Genomic DNA, 14,788 nt, shown 5'->3' on the forward strand with positions numbered 1-14,788 from the left:
ATAACAAACAGTAACTGCATTAACTGTAAACCTTGAAGTCTAACACAAAGTTATCTGAAAAACGCATAAAAAACTGTGTCAAGACTTGTTGCCCTAAGCCTACTACCTCTTTGCCCACTACAATACATTGCAAACAGCATTGCCTAACGTACAGCTATCTTACTATATGACAGATGTATGGTGAGCATAAAATTACACATAATCAATATAATTAATTCACATGGCAAATTGGTGATGTCATCAATTTACCAGGTACATATGATTAGGTTTGGTCTATTATGACACAAAGAAAGTTTGATGCAGCTGAGCGCTTCTGTGTGGAAGTTATTCCACCTTGATGCTTTATGGCGAATGGTCAGATTTTGAGGTTGGCCACGTCCAAACACTTTGATGTAGGAAAAGGATCCTTCAATGCCTCAAAAGACGATGCTGAGGGATTCTGAATCTGTATGTCAAAAGCTGTAGGAGGAGTTCGCTCAGATACAACTTTTATAAAAGTGGCTCTGATCCAAAATGGCCGACTTCATGGCTACAACAGACTTTTTTAAGGTCCTGTGAAAATACACATGCTGAATTTCATGATTGTCAAAGCTTGGTTGGGGGTGATTATTTAAAGTACTCTAGAGGGCGCTGTGGGGGAATTAGGCCAGGCCCAGTAAATATTGGACTGCATTCCTTTTGTGGGTGGATTAAGACCGATCACAGTGAGTTTGGTACAGCTCGGCTGAAATATGTGGAATTTAGAGCCAATGTATTGCAACGGGTGTGACCTGTGACTTCGCCACGCCCATGGCCTCCAGCAAAAAACTCTTTGCACTTTAAAGTAAGTAAGACCAACTTGTTATCTGCAGAGGTGGGGACTCAAGTCACATGACTTGGACTCAAGTAATTAATATTAAGACTTTAGAATTGACTTAAAAAAATGTTCAGAGACTTGAACTTAACTTCTTAACAGGTTCAAGACTTGAATTGGACTTGAACCTGTTTACTTGAAAAGACTTGATTTTTAAAAAAAAAAATCTATAGCTTAAAACACATTATTCTTAAAGTAGGCCCCATTAATTTGTTTCACTCATTCCGTGTAAACAGACGTAGACCGTCCCTCTATTTTTACTTTTATTTAAAAAAAAAAATTTTAAACGGGGAGGGAGCCGGGAGGAGATGAAAAAAACGCTAAAAGCACATATGCTCCTGCGAATAATTTCTTTTGGGTACATGAATTATGAAGTATGCAACAACAACAGACTGTAACATGCAAAATCTACATGAAGATCTCAGATGGGGTTGCAACAACTTCCAACTTTGTTTGACATTTAAAGTTGCACATAGAATGGTAGGTGGTACTTTTCTTTTGCTATGAGATAGTTGACTTCAGTTAACTTCGTGTTATTAGCAAGTGTACGCAGGCTACATTAGCAAATGTACTCCAGGCTACAATGATGAAGCAGCACTTGTAAGCAATGTTTTGTCATGCTATATAAATCTGGTCTTTCAAATGCATCGACTTTTGCCTGTCATGACTTGAGACTTGACTGTCTTTACTTGAGACTTGACTCGGGATAAAGACTTGAGACTTACTTGAGACTTGTAAAACACTGACTTGGTCCCACCTTTAGTTATTTGTCTTCTGACACAAGCTCCATCTCTGGAGCTTTCCAAGTAAAAAAAAAAGTCACTTCCTGTTTTGAAGGGGTGGGGCTTAGATGACGTCAGAATATGACAACATCCAACGTGGATCACTCATACCAAGTTTGGTGCCAATTGAACATTTTATGTGAAAGCTATAGTGCTTTCTTTGCATTTGTGAGTTTGTTGCTTGGCCACACACCCAAACATGCTCTAAAACTCATGATGTTGATAACTTTTAATGCCCCATCCCTTAACTACGTCCCTTCACCGAAAATGATTATGACAGCTCAAAATTCCTAGGAAGAGTTTGTTAAAGTTCAAAGTGTGAAAATATCAAAAATGGCCAAAATTTGCCCTTTGACCCAAAATGGCTGCCTCCCTATCCATTTTACGGCAAACCTCCAGGAGACCTTTTTTCTTCACTTGGGGTGAGCTACCTATGTACAGAATTTCAGATCTCCACAATGTACGGTTTGCCCTATCTCCTGTTAGGGGGCGATGTCGAGCAATGTGGCCACGTCCACTTTCGATTCCACTGGAATCCGAAAATTTCACACTGGGAACAATATTGGGCAAAGTTTGGTGAGTTTTTGAAAATGTTAAGGCCTACAAAAAGACATGTAAAAAGATGGAAAAAAAGAATAATGTCCAAGACAAAAAAATCTTGTGATTACAATAGGTAATATCATACCAGCATTCTATTCTCTGTAAAAAATAATTTCTGCAGTCTGTAGAAAACATAATGCAAAATTTATGTTTGAGTTATGGTAATTCAATGTATTTTCAAAATAATGTTTAGGATGTTACAGTCTAACAGTTGGTACTTTACAAATTTTTAGTATAAATTTTAAAGATATTTTTACAGTGTAGGTGCAGGCTGTGCAGAGCCCAGAGAAACATCCAGTATCTCACAGCAGCGTGCAAGATATAGCAGGACAGGAATTGATGCAACGCTATAACCAGCACAGATAAGGCTGTCATCTGGTTTGGTTATGTTACATATTACTGATACAGAACTAACACTACACAAACCGATTTTAAGAACATTTTTTACATTATAAAAATTCTAGAAGCTCCCAGGAGTGTCTGTCTCATCCCTGGGGATCAGGGGATTCATTTAGCTTACATTGTGATTTATAAGAAACTGGAGGAAATAGGAACAGGGGGTTGACATTTTCAGGACTGTAAATGTATGTGACAATAAGTCTAAATGAAGAGACAGAGATATTTTGTAAAATGTACTTCAACCCAAATCCTTAACACTGGACAAAATATTCTTAATTTTGTCCCTCATATGAAAAACACACTGAAATACCTGTGCAGTTCGGAGATTTTGAGGCTCAGTGTTGTGCAAGCCTGGCCTCACAGGCAACTTTCCAATACCTGAAGAGCTGTGAATGGGAGGAGGCTGAACAGAGGATGCAGAGCTCTGGACCGCTGGGACCTGCACACAGATAGCAGTCTACATTCAGGTTGTAATAAGTGAGCTGTAAGTCCTTTTTTACACATAAAATTTATACAATATGTTTTTCTTCCTAAATGGTTTCATAGAATGTATTGCTACATTTACTACAAGCTGAAAAGAATGTAGTAGGCCTTTTTGCACTGTGGAGCCAGCCTGGCCCTGTTGTATTCTGGCCCTGGCTTTGTGTGCATTAAACAGAGTGATGCCTTGAAAGAGAGAGGACTACTGTATCAAGAAAATGCCTGTTGAAGATGCCTATGCCTGCCAGCTGGAGACTGTGGAACACTTTCATTCCTTGATGTCACATCCAGGTCTTTCTATATGGCCTTATCAGCGAGGAAGCTGAGAAAAAAACACTACCTCAGCTTTACCTTTAACTAAATCAAAAAAATTCTCATTTGAGTACTATCTCTAAATTGGACTCATCTGAACTACAGCTGTGCCTCTAAAAAGTTATTGAAACCAATGAATTGTGTATAAATAAAGAATGTGCTTGATGGGAACAAGTGACTTTTGTTTAGGAAGAGGTGAGTGAGGGGTGGAGTCAACTTAGGGGGGAGGATGGAGTATACATTTTAGGTATATGGTTCAATTTACCCCACACCTATGCTCAACTTAGTCCTACTCCATACACAGGGTAAGTTGTGCCATGAGGCAACTTTTTTTGGTCCTGATACATTATCTAAACAGTTATGTTTACACTGTTACAAGTAGTATTAAAATATTATAAGTATCTGCAAGAAGAGAAGACCGGAAATCTTTTGGCATTGCAACTGAATGTGAGGACAATAAATAAACTGCAGATGAAAGCTATTAAAGCTGCAGTATATATATATATATATATATATATATATATATATATATATATATATATATATATATATATACACACACACACACACACACACACACACCGTATTTTCCAAACTATAAGGCGCACCACATTATAAGGCGCACCTTCAATGAATGGCCTATTTTAAAACTTTTTTCATATATAAGGCGCACCGCATTATAAGGCGCATAGAATAGACACTACAGTAGAGGCTGGGGTTACGTTATGTATCCATTAGATGGAACTGTGCAAAAGGGAATGTCAACAAAATAGTCAGATATTTCAGTCAAACTTTATTAATAGATTACAAACCAGCGTTTTGAAAACTCTGTTCATTCCCAAAGTGAACAGCTGTTGCTTCATCCACTTCCGCACCATTGATTCGTTCATGTTAAATTCTCTCGCTGCTGCTCTATTCCCGTGTTCTACTGCGTGACTGATCGCCTTGAGCTTAAACTCTGCATCGTAAGCGTGTCTCTTAATAGGAGCCATTTTGGGGTCTTTACACAAAACCCAGCATGCACCGCTGGCTGCATCAGCGGCTGCTTTCCCCCGTTTCTTCTTCTACGGGGAAAATGAAGTCGGCGTCTGCTTTCCCCCGTTTCTTCTAAGGGGGAAAATGAAGTCGGCGACTGCTTACCGTAGTTGCGAGACCTGTTGTGGCTCAATATTGGTCCATATATAAGGCGCACCGGATTATATGGCTTTTGAGAAAATTGAAGGTTTTTAGGTGCGCCTTATAGTGCGGAAAATACGGTATATATATATATATATATATATATATATATATATATATATATATATAAAGTTCCTCTGTCTTCTCCAGTGCTACTCAGAACCAAGAGGCTGGTTTGAGTGCTGTCAATCACAATTTACTGTTGTGCTGTTCATTCCCCCTCGCAATACCCCTCCTTGCTAAGCTGTAGCTAGCAAAGCCCTTCATAAAAGGGGCACAGACCACGTGACGGTGGCTGTTATCACTATAATGGCCACTGATGATGGCAGACAAACGGTTTTCCTGTAACAGTGAGTTGTTTCTGTACCATTAGCTCAGCTAGTACATGAGCTTGATTGACAGTGCTAAGACACTCCTTTTGGCTCTCATTGGCTGTGCATTTCTTGAAACCTAAATAGCAGCACAGGGACGAGATAGAGAATATTGATCTTTTCACAGATCATCTGTCTCATAAGATTGCTGTCACAACATGGTGAGGTTGCCTTTTGCCAGCCACATAGAAATGACATCAATGCCATGACTGAATGTGTGACTGACTACATAAACTTCTGTGTGGACAGCACAATCCCCACCAGAACAGCGAGATGCTTCCAGAATAACAAACCCTAGGTCACCAGTGAACTAATGGAACTGTTAAGCAAGTTTAAAGAGCCTTTAGGGAATGAGACAGGGAGTTATTGAGGAGAATAGAGAAGCAAGTCAAAGACAAAATTACAGACAGAAAGGATAAGTACAAGAAGAAGCTGGAGAATAAACTGTAGAGGAACAATATCTTCATCCAAATCGGGAAATGCTGTTCATCCCTCTCAGAAGTCAGGTGAAGAGGCACCGGAACAAGGCAACAGGTCCAGACGGTGTCAGCCCCAAAGTCCTGAAGGCCTCAAGCTCCAAAGCAGCTCTGTGAGATTCTCCAACATCTCTTCAACCTTAGCCTGACCCCAGAGAGGGTTCCATTGTTGTGGAAGACAACCTGCTTGGTTTCCGTACCGAAGAAAACTCACCCATCAGTCATCAGTGACTATAGACCTGTTGCCCTGACATCTCATCTCATAAAGGTTGTGGGGACACTCCTCACCTGATTAAGCAGATAAGCACATATTAGGACTGGTGTGAAGTTGGAGTTGAAGACGCCATCATACACCTGCTTCAACAAACCTACTGTGATCTGGACAAAGTAGGCAGCAATGTGAGGATCGAGTTCTTTGATTTCTCCAGTGCATTTAGCACAATTCAGCTTGATTTGCTTTGTCAGAAACTCCAGAAGACACAGGTGAAGGCCTCAATCACCTGGATTTATTGCCTCTTTTCCACTGGCTCTTTCCCATCTGCAGCATCCCAACACCTACGTCAGGATGCTATTTGTAGACTTCAGCTCAGCATTTAACACCGTCATCCCAGACAAGCTGGTGCTGAAGCTACTCGAGGTGGGGCTGCCCGCTTCACTGTGCCACTGGATCAGAGACTTCCTCACCAACAGGCCTCAGGTGGTGAGAATAAGTGGCTCAACATCGTCCCCACTGGTCCTCAACACAGGCACGCCGCAGGGCTGTGTGCTCAGCCCAGCTCTCTTCACCCTGTTTACACACGACTGCGTGGCCATCCACCCCACCAACACAGTCGTGAAGTACGCGGACGACACAACAGTAGTGGGTCTCATTTCAGACAACAACGAGACCCACTACAGAGAGGAGATTCTGCAGCTCACTCAGTGGTGTTCAGCCAACAACTTGGTGCTGAACACAGGGAAGACCAAGGAGGTCATTGTGGATTACAGAAGGTCCAGGAGGACGGATCACACTCCCCTTCTCATAGATGGAGAAGTGGTGGAACGTGTGGACAACATCAAGTTCCTGGGCCTCCACATCACTTCTGACCTCTCCTGGAACACAAACACCTCCCACCTGGTGAAGAAAGCACAACAAAGGCTCTTCTTCCTCAGGAAACTGAGACGGGCTGGACTTTCCTCACGGCTGCTCGTGAACTTTTACAGGGCGATGATCGAGAGCATCCTCTGCCTCAACATGACTGTGTGGTATGGTAGCTGCACAGCACTGGAGAGGAAACAACTGACACGGGTGGTGAGAACAGCACAAGGCATTGTGGGATGCCCCCTCCCAGACCTGGACTCCATTTACACAGACCGGGTCAAGAAGAGAGCTGGATCCATAGCCATGGATCCCAGCCACCCAGGCCACAGACTGTTTGTGCCGCTGCCATCAGGCAAGCGGTACAGGAATATACGGACTACAACAAATAGACTGAGAAACAGTTTCTTCCCCACAGCCGTCAGAGCCATTACTCCCTGCCGCCCCCCCCCCCCACACATATCATAACCTCGCAGTCACACATACATATCCCACACAGCCACACTGTTCTGCACTTTGCACTGTCACATTATCTGTACTTTGCCATAATTGGACCTGCTGCTACTTCTTTGGTGTGGTTGAGTGCCTTTAGTTAATTTAGTTGTATATATTGTTATTATTATTATTGTGTGTTTGCTTATTTATACTGTATATATTTGACCTTTTGCACGGGAGCTGCAATGGAAATTTCGTTGAATTCTGTTCAATGACAATAAATGCTATCTATCTTTATCTATCTATCTATCTACTGCAGCAGCCCTGCTCTACTTGGCCTGGCTTGGCTCGGCTCTACTACGAAGTAACCACGTTTTCACAGACCTGGCTCGGTTTGTAGAGGAGTAACGCCTCCTGGCAGTGGGGGGTATAGAGCCCCACCTCCAGGCAAAATGTGTTGTGCTTCATTACTGTGCGACCAAACGCAAGTTGCTATTTTTCCTAGACAAAAGAAGAGAGAGCTGAGCTATTTTTTACAGCCTGATTGTGATTTTTTTGAGATTTCAAGAAAAGGCACAGTGTGAGGAATGCTGCGAATGTGAAGGACAGCTGATTTCCACCTTGCAGCTGGAAGAAATCAGGTGGGCCAGAAGTTGCAAGAAAGGATATCGCCGCTTTCTGTATTATGTAACCCGCAATTAGTAAAGGACTTTTATTTTTGCGGGCCCACTTCCCGTGTTGCCCAAACTCTGCTAACTTATTTAAAGCCCCGCCTCCAGTGCACAGTAAAAGATCCTCACCTGTTCCACTGTGATTGTGGCTTGCTGTTGGCGTCTTCCTCAAGAATTCCTCCAAAAATCTTTCAACCTATTGATTTGATTGCTGGGTGAGTTTGTCATTTGTTAACAGTATTACTTTTTCATGTGGTACTTCTGCTCGATTGCTCATTGGAGCGTTGTTTTATTAGAATCACTGGCATTGTGTACCTGGACTGTCACCGGGATTCTGTTAGTGCTGATTGTGGCTAAGTACGTCCCACTCTTTTCAAAAAGGTAACTTGTTGCTGAATTTTGTGCCTGTTCTGACAAGTTTACATTGATGCTGAGGCACTGAAGTTTAAGATAAAATTGATCAGAACAGAATGTAGCTACACTTAAGTTGATATTGGGCAGTATATTTATTTATTTTCCTTCCCTCACTCTGCTTGAGTATTTGACGATTAATTTATTTTATTTTTCTTGATTGATATTTTGGAAGTGCACTTTAACTTTAAATTGATTAGTTGAAATATGATAGTTTTGTTTTGTTTTATTTAAATTATGGTTAATTTAACCTGATTGAAATGTTTGTTTAATTATTAGGAATCTAATTATTGCATTTGCATTTAGTATGCATAAACTAGATGTTTAAATTTAATAATTATTTCCTTTGTATTATATTTGTACACAATTGTTTTTGATAAACACTTAATGAGTTTTCTGACCTTTTAAGTCGGGTTTTTTTTCCCCCTGTCGGATCAGATCCTCATCTGGATCGAAAGATGGCGAGCTAAGAATGGACTATGGACTTTATGATTTGGAAATCAATTTATTGAGTCAATTCTGATGTGTCTCATTGTGTTGTTGTAATTGTATGTTTTTTTTAAATTCAAATCACTTAATATATATTCACCAAAACTAAAAGCACTGCCTCCTGTTTTTTTCACACCTCAGGCTCCTTAAAAGGCCACTCTTCTGATGCTGCTTATGTAGCCGCAGTTAGCTGCCTAGCCCATAACTGTTACAATTACAACTACTTTAAAACTTGTAGTGCCGAATATACATGCGCTATTTTTAGCCAGGGTGTTGCGAATAACTTTAGTATCGAAATTGTCATATGTTGGCACGGTACATTCATAATATATTCCAGTGGGCTTTCAGATGTTGGTAAACTGTCACTGTCATCTGACACCATAAGTGTGATTATTCGTGCAGTCCTCTGTGTTGTAAGATGTCTCATCTTATCATGTCCATCTTCCTGACTGCCAGTCAGTATTTACCTTCAAGATGTCCAGAGACCTCCACCTTTCTGAAGCAGGGATCAAATGTGTCCATGTGTCCAATGAGTTGATAAAACATTTGCCATTAAGAAAATTTAGCTGATGTTCTTACAGAGTTGAACTGCATAAATAATCTATTGATTTTTTTTTTTTTTTTTTAAATCGCCCTGCAAGGGGTCTTTTTGTGGGCTCTAGTGTCCCTTTTTCAAAGTAGGCTGACAGGAAAGGGGGAAGGAGAGGGGGGAAGACATGCGGTAAACGTCGTCGGGTCCGGGAGTCGAACCCGTGACAGCCGCGTCGAGGCCACGTTGCCTCTGAATGTGGGTCGTGCTAACCCCTCCGCCACCACGGCACGCCCAAATCTATTGATTTTAACTACTCAATATGTTTATGACTCATCTGATGTTCAAGTTATACTGGAAATGAATAAAGTTGTATTCCTTCTAATCCAAGTAGCTCTAGTTTCGATCAAACCTTCAAAGTTTTCACATATCTGGTCACTAAGAATTGATTGAGTTTAAACTTTTAAACCTCCAACCTTCAAAGAACAACAAAACAGAATCCAGTAATGGATACAAATCTTATATATATATAAAATAATGACAATTATCACTGAAAACTAGGCGGCACCAGATGAGTCGTGTTTAGTTGCAGCCGCAGCGCAGAGTCTGACAAACATATATATATATATATATATATATATATATATATATATATATATATATATATATACTGTACATATATATATATACTGTATGTCTTATATCTTAATCTGCTGTTAATGTGAGCGACCACGCAGAGATCTTAAAAACTCTTTTCATAAAGCTCGTGCAACCAAAACAGTTTCTGTGGCGCTTTTTAAAAACTCACACACAAAATGAAAGCGCTACTAAAGCCACATAAATTATATTGTGTTAAAAATTATGATGCAAATTGGATTTAAGTGTCATAAAGATTAAAATTTTTGTTGTGCTATTAAATTTATAGATGGTATTGTGTGGCAGGAATCTTTGAATCACTGTAATTCATTTCAGAGAGCTGGTTGATTAGTTTGTCTTGTGAGCTCAATTAAAGGAAATCTACTTAAGAAGGATGTTCCACATTATTAAGCAGGCCACAGGTTTCAAGCAATATGGGAAAGAGAAAGAATCTCTCTGCTGATGAAAAACAGATAGTGTATTGCCGTATGATAAATATCTAATGTTTTCATACCTTGACAAAAACTGAAACGTTATCGTACAATGTGTGATTTGTGGCTGATTCAGAACAAAGATAGGTTTGTACAGATAAAAGCAGAATGAGGAAGGTTTCTGTTAGACAAATTCATCGGATTAAGAGAGCAGCTGTTAAAATGCCCTTACAAAGCAGTAAACAGATATTTGAAGCTGCTGGTGCCTCTGGAACCTCAAGGTGGAGGATCCTCCAGAGGCTTGCGGTGCATGAACCTACTATTGGGCCCCTAACCAGAGCTCACAAGCAGAAACGGTCGCAGTGGGCCCAGCCGTACATGAAGATTAATTTTCAAACAGACTTGTTCACAGATGACTGCTGTGCAACACTGGATGGTCCAGATGGATGCAGTAGTACATTGGTGGTGGATGGCCACCACGTCCCAACACGGCTGTGACGTCAGCAAGGAGGTGGTGGAGTCATTTTTTGGGCCGAAATCATGGGGAGAGAGAGAGCTGATCGACCCCTTCAGAGTCCGTGAAGGTGTGAAAATGACCTCAGCAAAGTATATGGACTTTCTGACTGATCACTTTCTTTCATGGTTCTAAAAGAAGAGCCGTACCTTCCGTAGAAAAATCATTCTTTATAATCCATAAAATGTTTAGAAAATCTGCTGTGCATAATAATTTGGAACAGTGCATTTTGAGTTTATTTTTGAAATAAATACTGTTCTGTAGCTTTGTTCAGTATAATTTGATTTATACTGTAATAGTTCATGACTTGAAAATTATACTGACCATCATTTGCATTGACCATTTAAGAAAATTTGAGAAAATATCACTTGCATAATAATTTGGAACACGCTGTAAATCTCCCATTTATCCCTCTCTATCCAGCACAGATGCTCCGTGAAGCGGATTTAGGTCTTCATGCAGGGCCAGTCCCTGGTCGTATGAGGCCTTGAGCAAAATTTGACTTAGGGGCCTCTCTTCCTGCTAAGAACATCAGCACCACTAACAGCATTTCACCGTGGATTTAGTAAATTCTGGGAGAAGGGGATAGTTTTTGGCCAACCTAAAAAGCAATCAGTTATAATTGCATGATACTAATTTGTATTTGTGAACAAAGAGAGCGCAAACTCAAAGATTAAACTCAGATCATCAGATTGTAGCTATGGTAACAAAACAATTTAACTATGTAAAAGTTCAAAGAACAATCTTCAAAGTAAACTTGCCAGCTCCTTAAAATCTTAAATTTAAATGTTAAACAATTTCAAATCTTTGATTTATGTATGCCGACACCATTAAATCAAATTTAGCATCATTGATATTTTCAATAAACAAATTGTTTTAACACAACAATTGTTAAAATAATTAACAATTGTTAATTGTTTTAACACATTTAACACATTTTAAAATTTTAACACATTTTCTGTGTTAAAATGTTAGCATTTATGCATTTATGGGGGGTATTATGGAAACGCTGACTTAGTTTGGATGAAACTAAAGCGGAAATAATTGATATTCATTTTAATTGTATTTTATGATATGTTGTTTTTAAGACTCTATAGTTTCACTGACGATGTCTTCCTGTAACATATAACTATCCAGTAATGTCTTACATTTCCTGTCTTAACATAACATCTTTTAATACAAAAATACGGTGGACTGCTGGTGGACTGTCGGTGGACCGCCTCGGCGCTAAAATCACCGGGTTTAGCAAGTTTTCTGGGAGAAACCCTGTGTAATGAAACGTTGCATTTGTTCCAAAGGCTGATCTCCCCAATCACTAACATTGGTCTAATATTTTGGTGCTCTAGTGACAGTGTCTGCTATCACTAAATGAAAATATTTTCATTTAGTGGTTTTGTGTATATGACAAAAAATAATAAGCTATAGCTTATTATTTATTATAGCTTATTATTATTCTCTTCAAAGGATGTAAATAATAAAAATCACTAACCTTTTGAACAACGTTCTCCTTCTGCATCTGGCTTTGTCTAAGCTTCTTGAGCAAGACGAGGCGGGCTTCTTCCAGGCGCAGCTCTTCCCTCAGAGCTTTGATCATCTGCTGTCGCTCCTCTCCTGTTTTTCCCTGGAGAAAACACACACAAACACACGCATACACAGTAACTACTTTTATACAGTGACTTTTACAGTCATGGATTTTTAACTAAAACCATTAACTTTTGTAATGATACTTGGTTGAATTGGCTCACCAAGGTCCAACCATGTTTCAGATCAATATGTGAGTGGCGAAAGAAGAATGGTTATATGCCAGTTTATGGAAAAACAGATTCAGAACAAAAAGCAGCACTTTCACTGAATATTTTATACACTGAAAAGTTTTAAACCTGCGGTGTCTAAAGTCTGATTCTGGGACTATTTGCAGTCAGAATGATTTTGTGGGCCCCATTTCAAGAGTAGCCCAATTGTGATTCATCAGCCAAGTTAGTTGATGCAGATATATGGTTTTAAAGATTTTATTTATCAAGACTAAGATATTAGAAAACAATCAGCAGCCAAATTTATTGACCTTGTATAAAGTTCTTTTGGTAATTTGTCAAACTGGGAAAACATGCAGGTTTATTTTGTGCTTCAAATCTACCATGAGTTATAGATTTTCCGGACTATGAGTCGCAGTTTTTTTCCACAGTTTGGCCGGGGGTGCGACTTATACTCTGTAGCGACTTATGTGTGAAATTATTAACACATTATTATATCATATCACATGTTATTTTCAAACTAAACCGTTCTCAGTTTGTTCTAGATCTGTGTTGATAATTTCAACATTGACGGTAACTTATAAAAACAATTAAGGGCTTAACAAAAATGGCACCAAAAAGAAAATCATATTCTGAAGATTACAAGCAGCAAGTAGTAAAATATGCAGCCGAAAACAGTAATCGAGCAGCAGAAAGAAAGTTTGGAGTTAGCGAGAAACTTGTAAGGGACTGGCGAAAAGCGGAGGTTACTCTTACAGAAATGAAGAAAACAAAAAAAGCCAATCGCGGGCTAAAAGCTAGGTGGCCACAGCTAGAGGAATGAGTTCGCACATGGATGCTTGAACAACGTGCTGCCAGGAAAGGCTTGTCAACAGTGTAGTTGCGTCTCCAAGCCCAGGTATTTGCCAAGGAGATGAATGTAAATGACTTTGCAGGAGGACCTTCTTGGTGTTATTGCTTTATGCAACGCGATCGCCTCTCTATCAGAGAAAGGACAACGATGTCCCCTAACCTGTGGGAGGAGTGGATGATGGATGGAGAGCACAGCTTCACGGCAACAGGGAGAATGCGCCGTGCAACTTTCCTGGAAGTCATTGGATGGATCGACAAAGCATGGGCTTCAGTGACAACCAAAACCATTCTGTCAGGATTCAGAAAGGCTGGAATAATTGGAACTGCAACTGACGATGAGTCTGATGTAAACAAGGAGGAAGAAGAGGAAGCGCTGCATCTTCTACCTCCGGAGTTAACGGAGTTGTTTAAAAGCGACACTGAGGATGAAGATTTCATTGGATTTAGTGATTTGGAGAGACACGGATGGTTTGGTAAACTTGTTAGCATGTTATTTATGCTATAGTTATGTGAATAACTCTTAATATGTTATGTTAACATACCAGGCACGTTCTCAGTTTGTTGTTTATGTGTCATGTAACGTTAGCATACCGTACAATTATTCAGCCTGTTGTTGCCTCTATTCTATTTTTATTTTAAATTGCCTTTCAAGATGACATGTCTGTTCTTGGTGTTTGATTTTATCACATAAATTTCCCCCAAAAATGTGACTTATACTCCAGTGTGACTTATATATGTCTTTTCCTTCTTTATTATGCATTTTATGGCTGGTGCGACTTGTACTCCGGAACGACTTATAATCCAGAAAATACGGTACTTTGTTTCATTAAAATATAATATACTTATTTAGCTTTTTTCATTATAATTGTAACAAGTATAATAACAGTAATGACAATAAATCTAGTTTTTGTGCTGTTTGCTCATCTGTCAGTAGGCTCACCACCCAAACTCCATAGAAATGAATGGAGATGGAGCAGAAGGTCTCCTGTCACCATGTTGCCATCACCTCAGTTACCTGCTGGGCTCCTGGTCTCCTACCACAGAGTCCAGTGAGGAGGAGTGAGCTGGGGAAACGCAGGTTTAAAAGCCAAATGTAACAGCTGCAGTCTGGGAGGCTTTGGATTCAATCTGAATGACTGTGGTGAACCTGTGGAGCCGCTATGTTGTAAAACAGTAGCAACTAATCAAGAACCAACATATCTGCACCTAAAATGCACAAATGCCGTTTGCTTGCTTGGGGACCATCCTATTCACAATCACTGAGGTGCAGTGGTGGTTTCTGGTATGTGCAACATGGACAACCACCCAGGGTGACATCTTGTGGGAGCGGCTGCTTTTCCCCTCTCCCATCAACTGGAGGATCTGAATGTGATGTCAAGAAAACTGGCATAAGGGTATGAGATCTTTCCAGGCACACGCAGAAAAAGGTGCATAATGGCTTGGAAGAAATAAAGTAATCTTGTGGTTTGATTAAAAGTTAATTAAGTTGAATAAGTCTGAATAATAGGAGTATAAGTAATCACTCAATAACTTTCTGCAAAG

The 14,788-nt window shown here is 39.9% G+C and overlaps 1 protein-coding gene across 2 annotated transcripts in view; it reads right to left on the bottom strand.

Moving 5' to 3' along the window:
• gatad2b (GATA zinc finger domain containing 2B) overlaps positions 1–14,788 on the bottom strand; it is a 71,618-nt gene that overhangs the window by 15,375 nt on the left and 41,455 nt on the right. The window contains exons 4-5 of one of the 2 annotated variants that reach the window (XM_023344830.1): positions 12,133–12,264; positions 2,945–3,073 (exon numbers count right to left, since the gene is read on the bottom strand). In XM_023344830.1, the coding sequence (XP_023200598.1) occupies positions 2,945–3,073; positions 12,133–12,264 (261 nt within the window). The remainder of the gene's footprint in view (positions 1–2,944; positions 3,074–12,132; positions 12,265–14,788) is intronic. The other variant, XM_023344831.1, reaches the window with a different exon arrangement.

The sequence above is a fragment of the Xiphophorus maculatus genome, chromosome 13, assembly GCF_002775205.1.
Source record: "Xiphophorus maculatus strain JP 163 A chromosome 13, X_maculatus-5.0-male, whole genome shotgun sequence".
In the NCBI taxonomy this organism is placed as follows: domain Eukaryota; kingdom Metazoa; phylum Chordata; class Actinopteri; order Cyprinodontiformes; family Poeciliidae; genus Xiphophorus; species Xiphophorus maculatus.